This window comes from Phacochoerus africanus, chromosome X (assembly GCF_016906955.1).
Source record: "Phacochoerus africanus isolate WHEZ1 chromosome X, ROS_Pafr_v1, whole genome shotgun sequence".
Classification (NCBI taxonomy): Eukaryota; Metazoa; Chordata; class Mammalia; order Artiodactyla; family Suidae; genus Phacochoerus; species Phacochoerus africanus.
Window position 1 is genome coordinate 20,025,720 of NC_062560.1, and position 16,632 is coordinate 20,042,351.

The following is a 16,632-nucleotide window of genomic DNA, read 5'->3' on the forward strand; positions in this document are numbered from 1 at the left end:
TCAGTTTTTTGATGTGCACCTTGGCTACCTAGGACCAGTATCCAGTTCTTTCCCATCCTGAGTCCCCTCAGGGTACACCTTTGGGGAGTAGCTGCAGTGTCTGAGGGCTTGACAGTGGGTAGCCCTTGGCTCCTTCCCAAGTTCCCTCAGGACTCCCCATGGTCCCCATGGTAGGGGGGTGGGGGTGGCTGTTGGTTTGATCACTTCAGCATTCTTTACTGATATGACAGGCAACATTTTTTCATTCACACTAGTGAATATAATAAAAAAAGAAGCAGACTCACAGAGAACAAACCAGTGGTTACCAGTTAGTGCAGGACAGTGTAAGGGTAGTGGGAGGTACAGACCATTGGGAAAAAGATAGGCTCAAGGATATGTTGTGCAATATTCTGTAATAACTATAAATGGAAAGCCACCTTTAAAAAAATTGTATAAAAAGGAAAAGAAGTTCTAAACCCTATTTCCAATCCAGTAAATAAGTTAGTAAATAATTTAATTAAAATAAAAATAAATAACTTCTCTGGAACTTTGCTGTAGTGCACTTAATGTGGTTTCCTGAATGGCTTGATGTATGATGCAGTAATGAGCTTAGAATTAGCATGTAAAGCCAGGCCATTTTATACCCCTTCTAATTGGCTTATTTAGCCAAGTGCCGAATGCTACAGTGTAAAGGTTCTAGTACATTATCCCCAAAACAGGCAGCAAGATTCTAGTGGAATTTCTTTTCTAAGTCTTTCTATTATTTTTTTTCCAAGATCTTTAATCTATAAAATCCTGATAGCTTTGCTGGTAAAGGCACTGTTTTGCTCATCTTTCATATTCCTGGTGGACCTAGTGCATAGCAGGCATTTGGCAAACAAAATTACTTGAGAAATCTGAAAAAATGATTTGCAACTTAATACGGTGGATTTAATTCATATTTCCTTTTTTGTAAAAACATCTACAGTCTAATATTTCTGCCTTTCCTCCTTCTACTCCACTTCTAAGTGCTTCCAAAACTTGAATGAATGAGAGCTCCTCTTGCTTATTACTAGTGTGTTATATGAGACCCTGAGTATTGTAATGCACATCTGTTGAGCCATTTTTATATCTCCATTACCTTGCTATTTATTTATACTTTGAACTCTTTTGAAATATGCATTAATTTGTAGAAACCAGAAAGTGTTATTTTTAGCATACTGATTTACTAGCTTTCAGATTATCATGCAATCCAAGTATCCTCTATAGAAACCCTTCAGAATTAACAATGAGATAGGGAAAAAAAGAATGAAAAGTAAAACTGCGTAAGGAAAGGAAGAGGTAAAAGATTTATATCTGCCCCAAATTGTTTTTTTTTCCTGTCAAATAGCAACAATTTGAACTATAGCCAGCTTTTGTATGTTAAGTGCTGCCATTCTGTCCTTCCTCCCGAAGCTGCTAATTAATATTTTTAAGAGGAAGTAAAACACACACACATATACATACACGCAGACTGAGGTCCCAGGATGCACTACATGATATGTGAAACCCAGCGCAAAATGAAAGCATCCTTAGAGCCCCCAAATTCCAAAATGGCACACACAGAGTGTAATACTAAATGCAGGTCCTTGTGGGACTGTACAGGTCACAAGCCCATGAGGCTGGCCCTGTAGAGTTCCGTATTTCTGAGAAATTGGCTTCCAGCTAGCGCTTTGCTTGGCAGCTGCTGTAAAAACAAAAAATTAAAAATAAAATAAAACAACTTCAAGTGATGGACGACGCTGATCAGACTTTAGTAAGTAGAGTGAGAGTCTGTGAAGCATCCAAGGGCCAGAACACTTTTGAACACTTTCATTCACTTATGTTATAATTTCTTCATGATTTTACCATGTACAGGTTTTAGCCATACCATTATGGATGTCATATATATTTTAAATACATTATTCAGTTTTAATAGATTTATCCTAACAAAAGCACTAGCTTTCTGTGCTCAGTCAAGCCACTCTACCAGTCGTTAAAGCTTATTTGCTCTTCAGTTTATTCAACTTGTATTTATTGAATGCCTTGTATGTTCTAGGATCTGTCTACCAGGCAAGGGGAAGAATAGAAATCAGATGAGAAAGACATGATCCCTGCTTTAGAGGGCTTCAGGATGGTGTTATCATACCATTTTAGACTGTTCATAGGACATTGACAAAGCAGGTTTGAGAAAGTGCCAGACTTTGTCTGGAGGAGGAGAGAAACTTTATACAGAGGTAACCTTGAGCAGGAGAGTCTAGATAAATAAGGAGGCGTTCACCAGGAAGGATTTGAGAGATTTGTCTTCTCTGGACTTTGGATGGATTTTTTAAAACTTTTCTGATCATGAAAAAAAAAAAATCAAGGTCTTTTGTTCGTTTGTTTGGCTGTGCCCGTGGCATGTGAAAGTTTCAGGGATCAAGCCTATGCCACAGCAGTGACCCAAGCCGCTTCAGTGACTATGCTGGATCCATAACCTGCTGAGCCACCAGGGAACCCCACCATCAAGGCTTTTGAAACTATTGAATTCACTTCAGTCCATTGGTTGTTATCAAGAAGTTCTCATGTTATTAAGATCACTTAGAAATAATTATTTTATTTTAGGTCTGAAGAATTAAATAGTAGAAACAAGACATAACCATAACTTTCTTGAATATTTTGATGTATAGTTCTTCTCTCCATAATTTAGAATATATGTATATTGTGTGTGTGTGTGCTTTAACCTGAATACTTTTTTAATACAGATTTTACAGAATAAAATGCCACCTATTTCTTCTACTGTTTCTTTTATTTTTCCTTGTAAAAAAATGTTATAGTAAAATGTGATTTATATGTTACTTACGAAATGTGTTTACTATAATTTTTTTTTTTTACTTTCAGTGTAAAACTCTTTCTGGGGTCTGTGACCACATTATATCCCTGTCATCAGATCCTCTGGTTTCCCAGTCAGCCCACCTTGAAGTAATTCAGCTGGCAAACATCAAACCAAGTGAAGGGCTGGTAAGAGATACTATGTTTATCAAAGCCACTGTCCGTCAGTAGACAGCGAATGATGTGGGCAAAGCAGCTTCTGGATATGAGAATCCATGAATTTTAACAGACTTTGCAAGGTTTTGTGGGGTTTGTTTGTTTGTTTGTTTTTGCCCTAGAGAATTTAAGGTGGTTGGAATTAGTCATGATAAGAAATTTTATAAAGAAAAATGGAAGAGAATTGTAAATGGTGATTTTTGAATCAGCCTATTTACTTCGGTAAATAAATTAGCTTTAGTTACATTTTTACCCCCTACCAAAGTTCTTTAGGTTTAAATGAAGTTTAAGTTAAGAGTTTTATAAAAAGAACCACAGTGTTAACCTGCTTATGGAAATGAATGTTTTGTTTATTTTGCTTTTGTTCCAGTTTTTATATATCTCTCTTCCCTTAAGTTGTATAAGCTAAACAAATCCTATATTTTTTATAACTCGTATCTACTCTTTCTTTCAAGGATGAGCGACCAAGTGGTTATTGCTAAAACTAGGCCAACATCTATGAGATGTATTTTTTATTATGTCGTAATAAAGATTATCATCTTCTATATTTTTTTCACATGATCAAAAAATTGCATTGGTTCTAAATGTTAACCCAAAAGAAAGCTTTTTCTTTAATAAGCCTCTAGAAAGGAAGCATATAATATGAATGAGGTAGAGACAAAAAACAAGAAACTGGCTGGAGACTATCTTACCTACTACACAACTATTACATGTTAATTTGGTGCTGCAGTGTTTCTACTTCCCCCCATTGGTGAATTTTCCAAGGATACCTTTAATGATATTTTAGAAAACAGAAATCTTGGAAACAAGTGTTAACAATTTAATTCAGATAATATATTCTTAAAGATCTCCGCACATTTTAACTTTTTATGTGGCTTTTCTTCAAGTGTGTGTGTGTGTGTGTGTGTGTGTGTGTGTGTGTGTGTAAAACTGTTTCTGAAGGCAAAGCCTTCATTGGTCACCAGTGATTTCTTGGTTCGAAGCCATCTATCCTATAGAGTGGCTTTTTTCCTGATAATTAGCAAATTACTTTTGGGTAACCGTAGCTCCTCATGTTTTTGCGGCTTTTATTCGTGTTTTCCTGAGAAGATGGAAATCAGCATCTCAGACAAAGCCAAAGTATGTTATCATTATAAGCATAAGTGTTATATCTAACTTTGATCAGTTTAAAATTTATATCTGTAATGTTTGCAAAATCATATGAAGTAATCTTTATGATTTTAAATTCTTACTGTTCTTTTTGATTACCTTTACAAAGTCCAATTTTGTTTAAAGCATCTTTCTACTTGTAGTATTAAAGATTTTCCTTTCTATCTCTCCCCTTTCAGTAGTTCTGAGGGAAAGAAAGCTCTCTAAGCATGATTTGCAGAGTGGGAAATTGTGAACTAATACTGTATTATGTTATAGTCTAGCAGTCGGAAAACCTGGAAACAAATCACTTATATAAAATATAGCTGTGACTGTGATCTGGGGGGAGGATGAGGGAGTATATTTAACTTCCTTGGCCTTGATAATTTCATTTGTAGAATATTGGAGTCATGAAGGGATGGGCTAGATCCTCTTTAAAGCTCCCTCTAGCTCTATTACTTTGCACTTCTAAGGATAGTATTGTTCTGAGAAAAGAGCGTGTTTTTCTCCCTCTAATTTCCGCTGATATAATGGGGGAAAATAACCATGTGAAGTGATTCTGCACAGTGCTCATTAATGGGCTTGATAAAATACTGATTTTTTTCAGTGAAAGTGCAGCCTTAGAAAGGTCTTTTATTTTTTAATTTTAAGAACATAGAACTGGGTCTGCTCTTTGGACTAGTCATGAATTTAAAATGCTAAGAACTAGATTCATATACTCTGGAAAAGAGCTGGAAGAGAAAAGAAAAGAAGTGAGTACCTACCTTATGCCTGTAGAGTAGCTATTAATTCTCATTTTGCAAATGAGAAAATGGTATCACACTTTGCCCTCTATGACATAGAGGTAATATACAATAGAGGCAGAGGTTAAATCCAGGTAAATCCAAATGAGGCACAACTAACAAAGCTTGTTCCATTATCCCACATTTAAACTTGGAATTGCTAAAGGGGAGGGTATGAGAAGTTTAGGAAGATGACTTTAAAACCGTAACTACCTAGGAGTTCCCGTCGTGGCGCAGTGGTTAACGAATCCGACTAGGAACCATGAGGTTGGCGGGTTCGGTCCCTGCCCTTGCTCAGCGGGTTAACGATCCGGCGTTGCCGTGAGCTGTGGTGTAGGTTGCAGACGCGGCTCGGATCTGGCGTTGCTGTGGCTCTGGCGTAGGCCGGTGGCTACAGCTCCGATTGGACCCCTAGCCTGGGAACCTCCATATGCCGCGGGAGCGGCCCAAGAAATAGCAACAACAACAACAAAAAAGACAAAAAAAAATAAAAAAATAAAAAATAAAACCGTAACTACCTAGAGAAATCCATTTTAAAGGACAATCAGCAGCCCTTCACTGGGAAAATATTTCGAAAATAGGAAAAGAAAAAGCTAACATGTTCAATATTAATAAAAAGAGTGAAGTATGAAACTGTTTCTTGTGATTCATGTTAAAGGAGAGATGACTAAATAGAAATTTTATATGACTTAAGTTATTTTAAAAATCAGCCACTTTTAAGTAACTTTGGTCGCATTTGAAATAGATTTAAGGATTTTGATAACATCTAGCATGTGTTTAGCCATAGGAAGGGTCTAAATTAAGGAAAGAAATAGAATGCAGTGAGGAATACCAAGCTTTAATGAAGTTTAATCAGCTTAAAATATCTGCAGAAGGTCTTCTGCATTTTTCAAAACAGAACATCTCTCATAGGTAAAAGGTAACAGCTTTGTTCTTGCGTTGATAAACTGAATAGATTGTTCATCAGCTTTCTACCTAATTAGTTGTATCTCCCAGGATTTCTTAGTTTTGAAACTCCTAAGCATTATTAAGGAATGGTGGGAAATGTGCTTAGTAATGGGTAAAATATATCAATCTAGCTTCTAAAATGCTTTTAAACAACAATAATTAGCAGAAAGTTAAAGGAAGGGAAATGAGAGCTATTGGAACATATCAAAACTAGATCATAGTCAAGAGATGGGTTGAATAAAGAGGAAAGGGCTTGGAGGGCATCCTTGGAGAAGCCTCTTCACCTCAGAGAGTTCTTTCGCTATTTAGACATTTGGACTATTTCCAAATGTTCCTTATTCCATTGATTTGACTATGAGGTTGCTTTGGCTCCCGTTGGTTAACTGACATTTGGAGACAGTGAAGCAAATATCATCTTGGCAAGCCGAGCAGAAGAGAGGGAGCTGTTGGAGTCAGCTCCAGAATTAATTGGTTTAAAAATTAAAAAAAAAAAGAAAGAAGGATGAGTGAAGATTTTGATGAAATGGAAGACCAGATTGTCTCAGTTTCAGAAAAAGAGCCATTTGAATTACATGTCCTCCTGCTGTTTAACCCTTTTGCAGAGGTAACCAAGTGATCAGATGTATTTCTATGGACTCTTCATTATTCAAAAGATGATTAGTTTGAAATTCATCAGGCAACTTGTTTCTTCTCTTTCTTTTGGTGCCTGACTTGGCCATTTGTCTCATTAGTACTACCAGAGAGAGATTAAAAAAAAAAAAAAAAAGCTGAAGAAGTCAGTCAGTCTCGATTAATAAAAGCAATTACAACAAATGATTAGAAATGAAAATATTGCATAAAAGTGTCTTCATTGTGGCGTTTTAAAAGTGCATTTTCTCTTTTATTGCTTATAACTATGGAGTTGCTAGAATTGAACTCTATACATAGCTACATCCTTCTTTAAGCATTTAACAATATTTTTATCCATCTGAAAAAAATTAGCTTTAATATAAATAACATTTAATTACATGTAAATAATGATGAAATCCTCTTCCTGTTACTAATAGATACTTGCTTTAGCTTACAATTGCCATTTTAAAAGTTCCTGGTATGTGCAGTAATTACATACAAATTTTATTTCCTGAGTCATAATTACATTATCTTCATAAGTTCTTATTGTCCCAATGACTCTAATGTCTTTTCTAAACATTTATCTTAGGGTACTAGATTTTCTCCTTGACCTAATCATTTAAGAAATTATATAGAGCTTTGTCAAACACCTTATTTCATTATCAGTAGTGCACAGTGTTGAAAGAAGTGTGGAGAGAAATATAATCAGCTTCTGCTTACAATGTTGGAAGAGATGGGTGATTAAATTAGTAGGAGTTCCCATCGTGGCGCAGTGGTTAAGGAATCCGACTAGGAACCATGAGGTTGCGGGTTCGGTCCCTGCCCTTGCTCAGTGGGTTGACGATCCGGCGTTGCCGTGAGCTGTGGTGTAGGTTGCAGACGCGGCTCAGATCCTGCATTGCTATGACTCTGGCGTGGGCCGGTGGCTACAGCTCTGATTCGACCCCTAGCCTGGGAACCTCCATATGCCGCGGGAGCGGCCCAAGAAATAGCAAAAAGACCAAAAAAATAAAAATAAATAAATAAATTAGTAAAATATCAAATTCAGTTACTCTTTATACCCACATTGCACATAGTACATCTATGCTAGAGAGGTCTTAGTCTTTTTAGAATAGATGTTGAACAGTGAACGTTTGACTCGGTGTCTGCAGTTGCCAAATAATATGTTCTAATAAGAAAAGTGAAGGGGTACAATTCTCCTGTTAGTAAATCTGTAAATTAGGGGCCTCCTGGTTGAGAGTGTGGTCTGGAGTCAGATTGCCTGAAAGCCAGCTTCATCTTCGTGGGCCAACCCCCCAGTCTCTCTGTATCCCAGTTTCCTTCTGGAAAAGAGGTAATGACAGTTTGTATTGCATAGGCTATTGTGAAATAAATTTCAAACACTTAAAGCAGTCGCTAGCATGTTGTAACAAGTAGATGTTAATGATGATAGTGATAGATAATGATGATGACTGGTGGTTGTTGGGCATGTACAAGCAATATATATTGTTTCTTTCACTGGCTTTTTCTATTTAATCCTCTCACGATCCTTCTATGTAAAAAACTAAAAATTTAGTTTTTAGCTCTTATAGATATACTTTAAGATCCTTTATCAATTTGATGTCATTTTATTAATTCCCGTGGGGGAAATGATTGCAAGGATCTTGTCCCCTTATAGGTTCTATAATAGTATCATTGTATTATCTGCCAATAAATAATGGGATTAAATATTAACTGTAAAAGTAAGTATGTTTTACACATCACCAATATAAGCTTAAGTATTACCATATGTTTATAGCCAAGAACTACGAGCCAATTTCTTAAGTAATTTCCATTTGTACTTTTGTTGAGGTTAGTTATATATTTTATATAGAGTGATGAACTTTCATATGAGAAACTAGAATTCACAAATAAATGAATATCTTTTAAAATTACATTCATTTTGTTTCACAGTAGAGATCTAGGCTCAGCCATTTTTGGAAATGATACCAACATCTTAGACATGTGACATTACTGAAATGACTTTTCAGAATTAAAACCTAACCAATGAGTTCTTAATAGTTCCATACTATGAACTTACTGCTTCTTGTTTTTATTTCTGGTTTATTTTCAGTGAAAACACATGTATATTTGGTTATCTAAATATATAATTAACATAAAGGTATAGGAAATTAGGATAGTGATTGTCTACTTCACGTAACTGTTTAAATAGTTTGCTTCTTCTGAAAAGATATTGTTAGTTATGTTAAGTCCCTTATATTTCAGAATTCAAGTTTATTAAAATTAATATTGAAAAATTTTTGAAATCAATTATTTTGAAATGCAAAACACTTTTGAAGTAAAAGTCTCAGTTAATTTTTCCCCAAAGAGAATTTAAAATAACAGAATTCTCCTTAGGCAGGAATAAAGACCAGTCACTGATTCATCTATTTTTTTTTATTTACCTAAATGAAAATATTTCAGTATTTAAAATGTGAATACTTTCTTGTGATATTTTTTCTTTTAAGATCCTATCACTATGCATAATTTAAAGCTTTTATTTGCTCTTAAAGCTTGCACAATTAGAAGATTTCTGGATAATCTTTAAACTTTAATGAAGCTTTATCTAAAATGGTTTTATCTAAATGGAAAATGGAATCTGTCTCTCTTTATGGGGAGGAGGAGTTACCACACATTAGCTCTTAATTATTGATAAAGAGATGATTGGATGTAATTATTAAATTTCATCAATTAGAAATAAAGGCAGAAAATATAGGATACTACAAAAAGCAGGAGAAAAAAAAATTATATGAACAGTATTTTATCATTCTCCTGTCTCCAGTAGAGAATGATGAAGTGGTGAAGTGGCTCTGTAGGAGCCTAGTTTTTAATTGTGTAATATGTATCAAGTATAATAAGCTAATAATATCCCAGTATTTGAATTTTTCACTGTAACTTTTATTTTGCCATAGAACATATAGTATATGGATTTTGAAGGGAGTGAGTGAGGTGTGTGTTTTCTTTGGGATACTGAATTACTATGCTGCATTTTATAATTTTTATAGGTAGTTCACTTTTCAAGTAATGATTTGATTAGGCTGAGTACAGGCTTCTCCAGGTAAACTTTTAGAAGCCAGAACATTCAGATAGGAATTTCCTACCAGTTTAAAGATAACCTTATTGGATCATGGATTTATCCCTGGGACGCGGGCATTTTTGTTTTTTAGAAATGCGGTTGTAATATACTTTTAAATATTTCAATTGCTTCACTTGTTTTTCTGTGCTTTTTCTTAGGGTATGTATATTAAATCAACATATGATGGCCTCCATGTAATTACTGGAACTACAGAAAATGTAAGTATTCTAATATTTCATATTTTGTTGTTTGTTTTTCCTTTTATTATTAAACAACTTATGTAGCTCACATAATTGAGGTTGACTTCTGAGAACATTAAAAGATTAGGAGATAAAACTCAAAAGACATATTGAGCTAGGAAGTGCTGGTTTGGGGAGAATTTTAGTCATTTTAGTTAGTTTAGCTGTTTACCTGAAATAAATCAGATGTTTTCTGTTCGCAGCCAGAGGTTTGTCTTTGTTAAATATTTTCTGATTCATGACACGTTACAGTGACATCTAAACGAATCCACTTCAACCTATCAAATAGTTTAGTTTTATTAAGAAACTTAATTCATGTAAGAAAGAAACATCAAATAAGGCTTTCTGAATGCATGAAGTATAATTCAGCATAATTCAGTGGAGGGGCAGCATGGTTCAGATCAATGCGTTTCCACAGCAAGGTCCCTCAATGGGCTAGCAGCATCAGTCTCCCTTGGGAGTGTGTTTAGAGATGCCTCACCCCAGACCTACTAAGTCAGAAACTCTGGAGCCAAGCCTGTTTCTTAAGAAGAGATTCTGTTTTGTTTTGTTTTGTTTTGTTTTTGCCTTCTTGCCTTTTCTTCAGCTGCTCCCGCAGCACATGGAGGTTCCCAGGCTAGGGGTCTAGTCGGAGCTGGAGCCATCAGCCTACGCCAGAGCCACAGCAATGCAGGATCTGAGCCGCGTCTGCGACCCACACCACAGCTCAGGGCAAAGCCAGATCCTTAACCCACTGAGCAAGGCCAGGGAATGAGCCCACAACCTCATCGTTCCTAGTCAGATTCATTAACCCCTGAACCACGACGGGAACTCCAAGATTCTATTTTTAACAGGTGATTTTGAGACAGGCCCCAGTGTGAGAACCACTGCAAGCAGTGGGTCAGAGGCCCTAGCCCTAGGCCTAGGCCCTGCAACCAGTTTTGCATCTTAATGACAGTGTTAATTTTTGGCAAGTTATTCATTCTCTCATTGCTTTAATTTCCTCAACTATAAATCTGAGATAATATATCACCTGCACTGCATACCTCACTGGGCTGTTGCAAAAATCAAACAAGCTAATACATATGAATGACTATGCTATAAAAAGCTATAGACATGTGAAGTGATTATGTTGGACATTAACGTGATCAGTATAGTAGATTTGAACTGCATAATAAGTCATTAATCCTGTATTAAGATTGTCCCGGATTTCCATTTCCATTCCATTCCAATTTGAAGTGCTGAACTTCAAATTTTTTTTCTATTAGAAATTCTGACAACTTGCATGTTTATATTGTGTTCCTTCAAAGAAGACTGACATAGAATTAATCTTCAAGTTACTGCTGATCTCAACATTTTACCAGCATTTTCTTCTTAAAAAGTTAACATTCTTGTCACCTAATTCACCTGTTACTTTAATCATTTATTGATTTTTCCCCCCTTCACTTCTCTTGGTTTCTTGTGAATGGTGAAACATATATTGCACTTGGATTATTGTACTCGACTCAAATTGGTATTAACTGTGAGCATTGTTTGAAATCAAGAATATCAGTTGTATCCGTATTGTCAACTACTTAACATTTTTAAATGCAGTAAGATACTATAGCAACTATAATGTCACTAATTTATGGTTCTCATTTGTATGTACATTTCTCTGATCATTTATTCATTTGTTCATTTAACAAACCTCTGCTTCATGTCTGCTGTGTTCCAGGCTTGGGAGTAGGTATTAAAAAAAAAATTTAAATTAAACTAGCTTGCTGCCTCCAAGGAGTACCAGTAGAGGTTAATCTGTGTAAACAAGTAGTGAAATTTACATAGAGAGACAAAGGAAAAAATTGGAAATGACATGAGGGAAAGAATCACAGAAATGGTGATTGTGAACTAATTGTATCTTGAAGAATTAATAGAAACATCTCTGTATTGAATGGAGTCTGTAAAAAAATGTTGAGCGTTTCACATTGCTTATAATAAGTACTCAGTAATATTTGATAAATGGATGAGTGATCAAAGAAAGATTGATCCTGTGAGTAGTTCAGATATGAACTAATTTAATTAATAGTTTATCATTTCTTTTTTTGAAAACATTGTACTATTTTCAGTACCCTCAGTCATTAATCATTAGTGATCTCTGTTGAGTCTTAGTAAAGCTGCTCACTAAGTGGTTAAGTCATTTTGCCTTGCTGTGCCCTAGTTTCATAGTTTTCCCCTGTCTAAAAAGGAGGGTTTTGGTTAAAATGGATCTAGGATCCCTTTTAACACTGCAAGTCTATATTTTGTATGACATTTTCTTTTTTACTTATCTGTTTGAAAAGTTGTTTCACTTTCTTTGAATTTTATATACCAGCTTTCATTTTCTTTTACATCATGACTTAGAGCCATTAGCTTGATTTTTTTAAAATACTCTTCTTTAAAAAGATCAGTTGTGAGCCAAATAGCACAGGGACTGACTCTATAGTTACAGTTCTGTTTACAAACTTTTCAGAAATTTACATAGTACTTGTCTGATTTGGTAGGTGCTGTGAAATAAATACTTGTGTTTTTCTTGTCATGACACCATTCTTCAGGTTGGGTTCACACTGTAGATGACCTTCCCTCTTTAATAATATGGTTGTGTTATTTCAGTAACTGGAATTCTCTGGGAAACCATTTAGTCTTGGATTCTAGCCTGTGGCAAATAATTTTATTGTGAATTTTTAAATTGGTTCAAATGAGATTGTTTCAGGACTTCTTTATTTTAGAAATAATTGGAAATTGAAAATGAAGAAAAACTAAAAGAGTTGGAAATCACTTTTAAAGTAAATCTTATTCCATTGTCTCCAAAGTAGCATTTTACTTTGTAGATTCCATCACCATGTCATTCTTCTTTAGCTTTCAGTAAATACTAATGAAGAGTATTACAGTATTTATAGTTGTGTTTAATAGATAACACACATATAAGTACACGTTTTTCATTAAAAACACATTTTCTGTATATTCAAAAGTACAAACACATATTATCATCAAAATGTCTAATATGCATAATCAATCAGTAGTCACTAGAGGGAAAATAAAGAATAGTATTTTAAATTAATTGTCCATACCTTCGATATTATAAAATTTCTATCTTAAATATCATTTTAGTTTCCTAAAGACTTAATAGAACTTGTCAATATTAGCTTACCAAAGTTGTTTTTTGCTTGTTTTTAATCTTTTGGGGGAGTAAAGAAAAAAAGTGAAAATTGTACCTGTAGAAATGTTGGCATTTTACTTTATTTAATGTGACTTTGTTTGCCAATATATTACACCATATGAAACATAAGAAATAGGATACTCTTGTAATTAGATATTTAGAAAGAGACTCTGTATAATGTAACTTTGAACTAATGACTATCTTTTAATTTTCGTTTCTCATTTATTCAGAATTGATATTATTAATAATGAAATAAATTAGCAGCTTAATCATTAGTTGACAAAGCTTTGATGCTGATCATAAAGCATCCACTTAAAAATATTTGCTGAAGTTAATGAAAATTATTTTTTTTAATGGAAAAGATCAAAGTTAAAAAAGATAATGTTTTGACATACATTTTTGAACTAGTTGCCCAGTAGTGCCTAAGAGGGTTGTTTGTATAAATTTATAATTACCATTTTCCCTTAATGCTCTCAGAAACGTATTGGAGCAGAAATTGACAGAATATTGTAAATCAATCATAATAAAAAATTTTTAAAAAGAAGCAAAGAAAAAAAAGAAAAAAAAAACATTGGTCTTTTATACCATAAATATCTATATATTGTTTTACATTCTCACTTTCTGTCATTAGTTATACATAGAATACAAATAGTATATAAAACATTAGTAACCATTTTTATTAGTTTAATTTCTTGAAGGTTATAATTAAATTCTTGATCTAATTTAAAGAGGTGAACTCATACTTTAGTGTTTCCATAGAGAAGAAATGACTGATACAACTTATGTTCTTTGTTATTTCCTTTATGTTAAATTTAGTCACCTGCAGATCGGTGCAAGAAAATCCATGCTGGGGATGAAGTGATTCAAGTTAATCATCAGACTGTGGTATGTATAATTACCTTACAAGTCAGTGGGAAGAACTAATATAAAGATTGAATTAAGCTTTAAAAGAATACCGGTGAAATGAACTGCCTGTTTGTGTACAAAATAATTGAAAAGCCTTTTTAAAAATAATGACTGTTTTTCTTAATTATCTGAAGAAATATAAGGCACAGTTTGAAAAAAACATGAGGAAATATTGGTGGCCGAGGTAGGCTGTGCGTTTCTGTACAGAAGGTGCAGGCTCTTACCCCATGAACTGGAATGATGAATTTGGAGTAGAAATTAAAGTTATAGTGCACACAGATTCAATCTTTTCTTCATGTAACTTTTAAGTTTCATTTTATAAATCATCAAATTACCTAGTAGATATCTTTTGTAATAGCATACATTCATTCATCTACTTTAACATTTTTTTTGTTCATTAAACTATCTGGCAGATTGATTTATTTTAAATGTTGATTTTTTTTAATTTAAAATTTTAATAGCTGAATTGGCTCTTCATTTCCCAAAAGAGGACTTAAATATAGTTTAAGTTTGAAAACTATTTCACTTAACTAAATAAGTATATAAAATTTTCTTGCTCTACGAACCTCACGAACCCCTTTCTAGGCTAAGAATGACAGTGGCATTCTGTACCTATGGTAGATTTTCAGGGGCCTTTTTTTTTTTTTTTTTTTGGTCTTTTTAGGGCCGCACCCACAGCCTATGGAAGTTAGCAGTTTAGGGGTCGAATCGGAGCTGCATCTGCCGGCCTATACCACAGCCACAGCAACGCCAGATCCAAGCCCTCATCTGCGACCTACACCGCAGCTCTTGGCAATGCCAGATCCTCAACACACTGAGTGGAGCCAGGGATCCAGCCTGTGTCCTCATGGATTCTAATTGGGTTTGTTACCACTGAGCCACAGCAGGAACTCCCAAGGGCAATTTTACTTAATCATAGATTTAGAAAATGAACATCATATGATTTTTATTGTGGACTAGTTTCTGTTGATCTAGTTTGTTCTATCTCTGACAAAATTAAGTGTATAGTTTTTTAAAAATGAGTTAAAATTAAAATAAGCTGATTATTAATGAATAATCCTCATTTTTAAAAAATGGGGTTTTTCTAGTAAATATTCTCCTTACAGTTCACTAACTCTTCAGAATGAGTCATTATTTCCTGTTGTACCTTTTAATGAAATTTGGTTTTGCATGTTCTAGTCATAGAAGACACTTTTGAAAGGAAAGGATATATTTTGGTGGTAAGAAGGAAGACTCGTTTGAAAAGTTTGATCTTTTTCAGTGATTCTGATCTTAAGGCAACTACTATTTCAATTCAGGATTTGAATAAACTGAGAAGTTTGTGACATTTTGAGCAGCTCCTGAATGCTAATAATAAAGTTATAATATCTCTTCAATGAGTTCACTAAGTGAATAAAAGTTAGTGAAAGTTTGAAAAATGTGTGGGTGTAAAGTTAATGTTAATTAATGCAGAATGCTGGTAATCAACAGAGCCTTTGCACACTATGACAGTTTTGATGATGAGTATGTTCTCATTACTAGAAGTTATACAAAGTGATTGTCCTGAATAAAGTTTCTTGTCCCCTTAGGATGAGAATTTGGGCAGTGGGATAAAGCCGCTGCTTCAGTAGATAAGCAGCTTCTTTTTCTTCTGTTCATGCTGCCTCCATCTACAATGTGACCTTAACAAATATGACATCTTTTGGACAGCTGGGCTTACTTCCAGTTGGTCAGTTCTAAGAGGATAGCAATTAGTCTCTATTGAAAAATAAAACTGTTAAAGGGATATTCTTTATGGAGCCAAGATTCTCATGTCTATCAAGTATGAAGGTCTTTGAAAGACTTCGAGTGAACTAGTGAAATAGATATGGAGTGGTGATAGACTGTGAGAATGTATAAACATATCTTTGCATCACAGGAATATTCTTAAATATTAAAAACTACACAAAATTATGGTTGGTGGAACTTGATTCCAGTTTTTGCTCTGTAAATAACTTATGTTTTTAGGTGAGTCATGGTAAATATTTAAGCATCAGTTTATCCTTTTATAATAATTACCATAACCAGTAGTTACTGAGTCCTTACAGTGTGCCAAGCATCATGTTAAGTACCTTATATATTTTATGTCATTTACTCCTGACGGTAATCCTATGAAGAAGGTGTATGTGAAAACTGAATGTTTGTTTAACCTACCCACAGCTCAAAGCTCACTGACTCCAAGGCCTGTGCTTTTACTTCAGTTTTATTATGCTCCCTCCCCAAACTCAGAATATAAAATTAACAAAAGGGGAAGAATTCTAATAAACATGTAGGTAAATTCAGGGAGAGATTAAGTGGAGCCAAGCATAGAGAAGAGGAGTGGATGTGAGAATTTATATAACTGGGGTAGTGGATCAACTGAACTGAAATTAGAAGTGGGGTTGAAATTTAACTTTACTGCCACTTTTTGACACATTCCTTTCCTTCAGATAGACAAGCTATGTAAAACATCTATCACAATGCCAGGGACACGTTAGGAACTCAATAAAAATTAACTTTCCAACCTCCCTCCCTCCTTTTTAAGCTGCTACAGCAGTTGGGCTAATTGGAGTCCAGTTTCTTGGTAAAGTGCTACTAGAACCTACAAATTGATAATAGAGACATTTTGCTGGTAGGAAATTATGTTGAATTCCATGAAAGTACCCTTCCTTAATAATGTGATCAATCACCAGATTTTCTTCTTTGTGTTCAAGTGAGGCCATATCTGCCCAAGAATGGTACATGTCATTAAATAAAGCCTACTCTGTCCTCTTT

General features: G+C 34.5%; 1 protein-coding gene across 8 annotated transcripts in view; it reads left to right on the forward strand.

Annotated features, from left to right (window-relative positions):
* Nucleotides 1–16,632, forward strand: part of CNKSR2 (connector enhancer of kinase suppressor of Ras 2) — a 278,229-nt gene that overhangs the window by 123,058 nt on the left and 138,539 nt on the right. For all 8 annotated transcript variants that reach the window (XM_047764937.1, XM_047764938.1, XM_047764939.1 and 5 more), the window contains exons 6-8: nt 2,857–2,976; nt 9,723–9,782; nt 13,771–13,839. In XM_047764937.1, the coding sequence (XP_047620893.1) occupies nt 2,857–2,976; nt 9,723–9,782; nt 13,771–13,839 (249 nt within the window). The remainder of the gene's footprint in view (nt 1–2,856; nt 2,977–9,722; nt 9,783–13,770; nt 13,840–16,632) is intronic.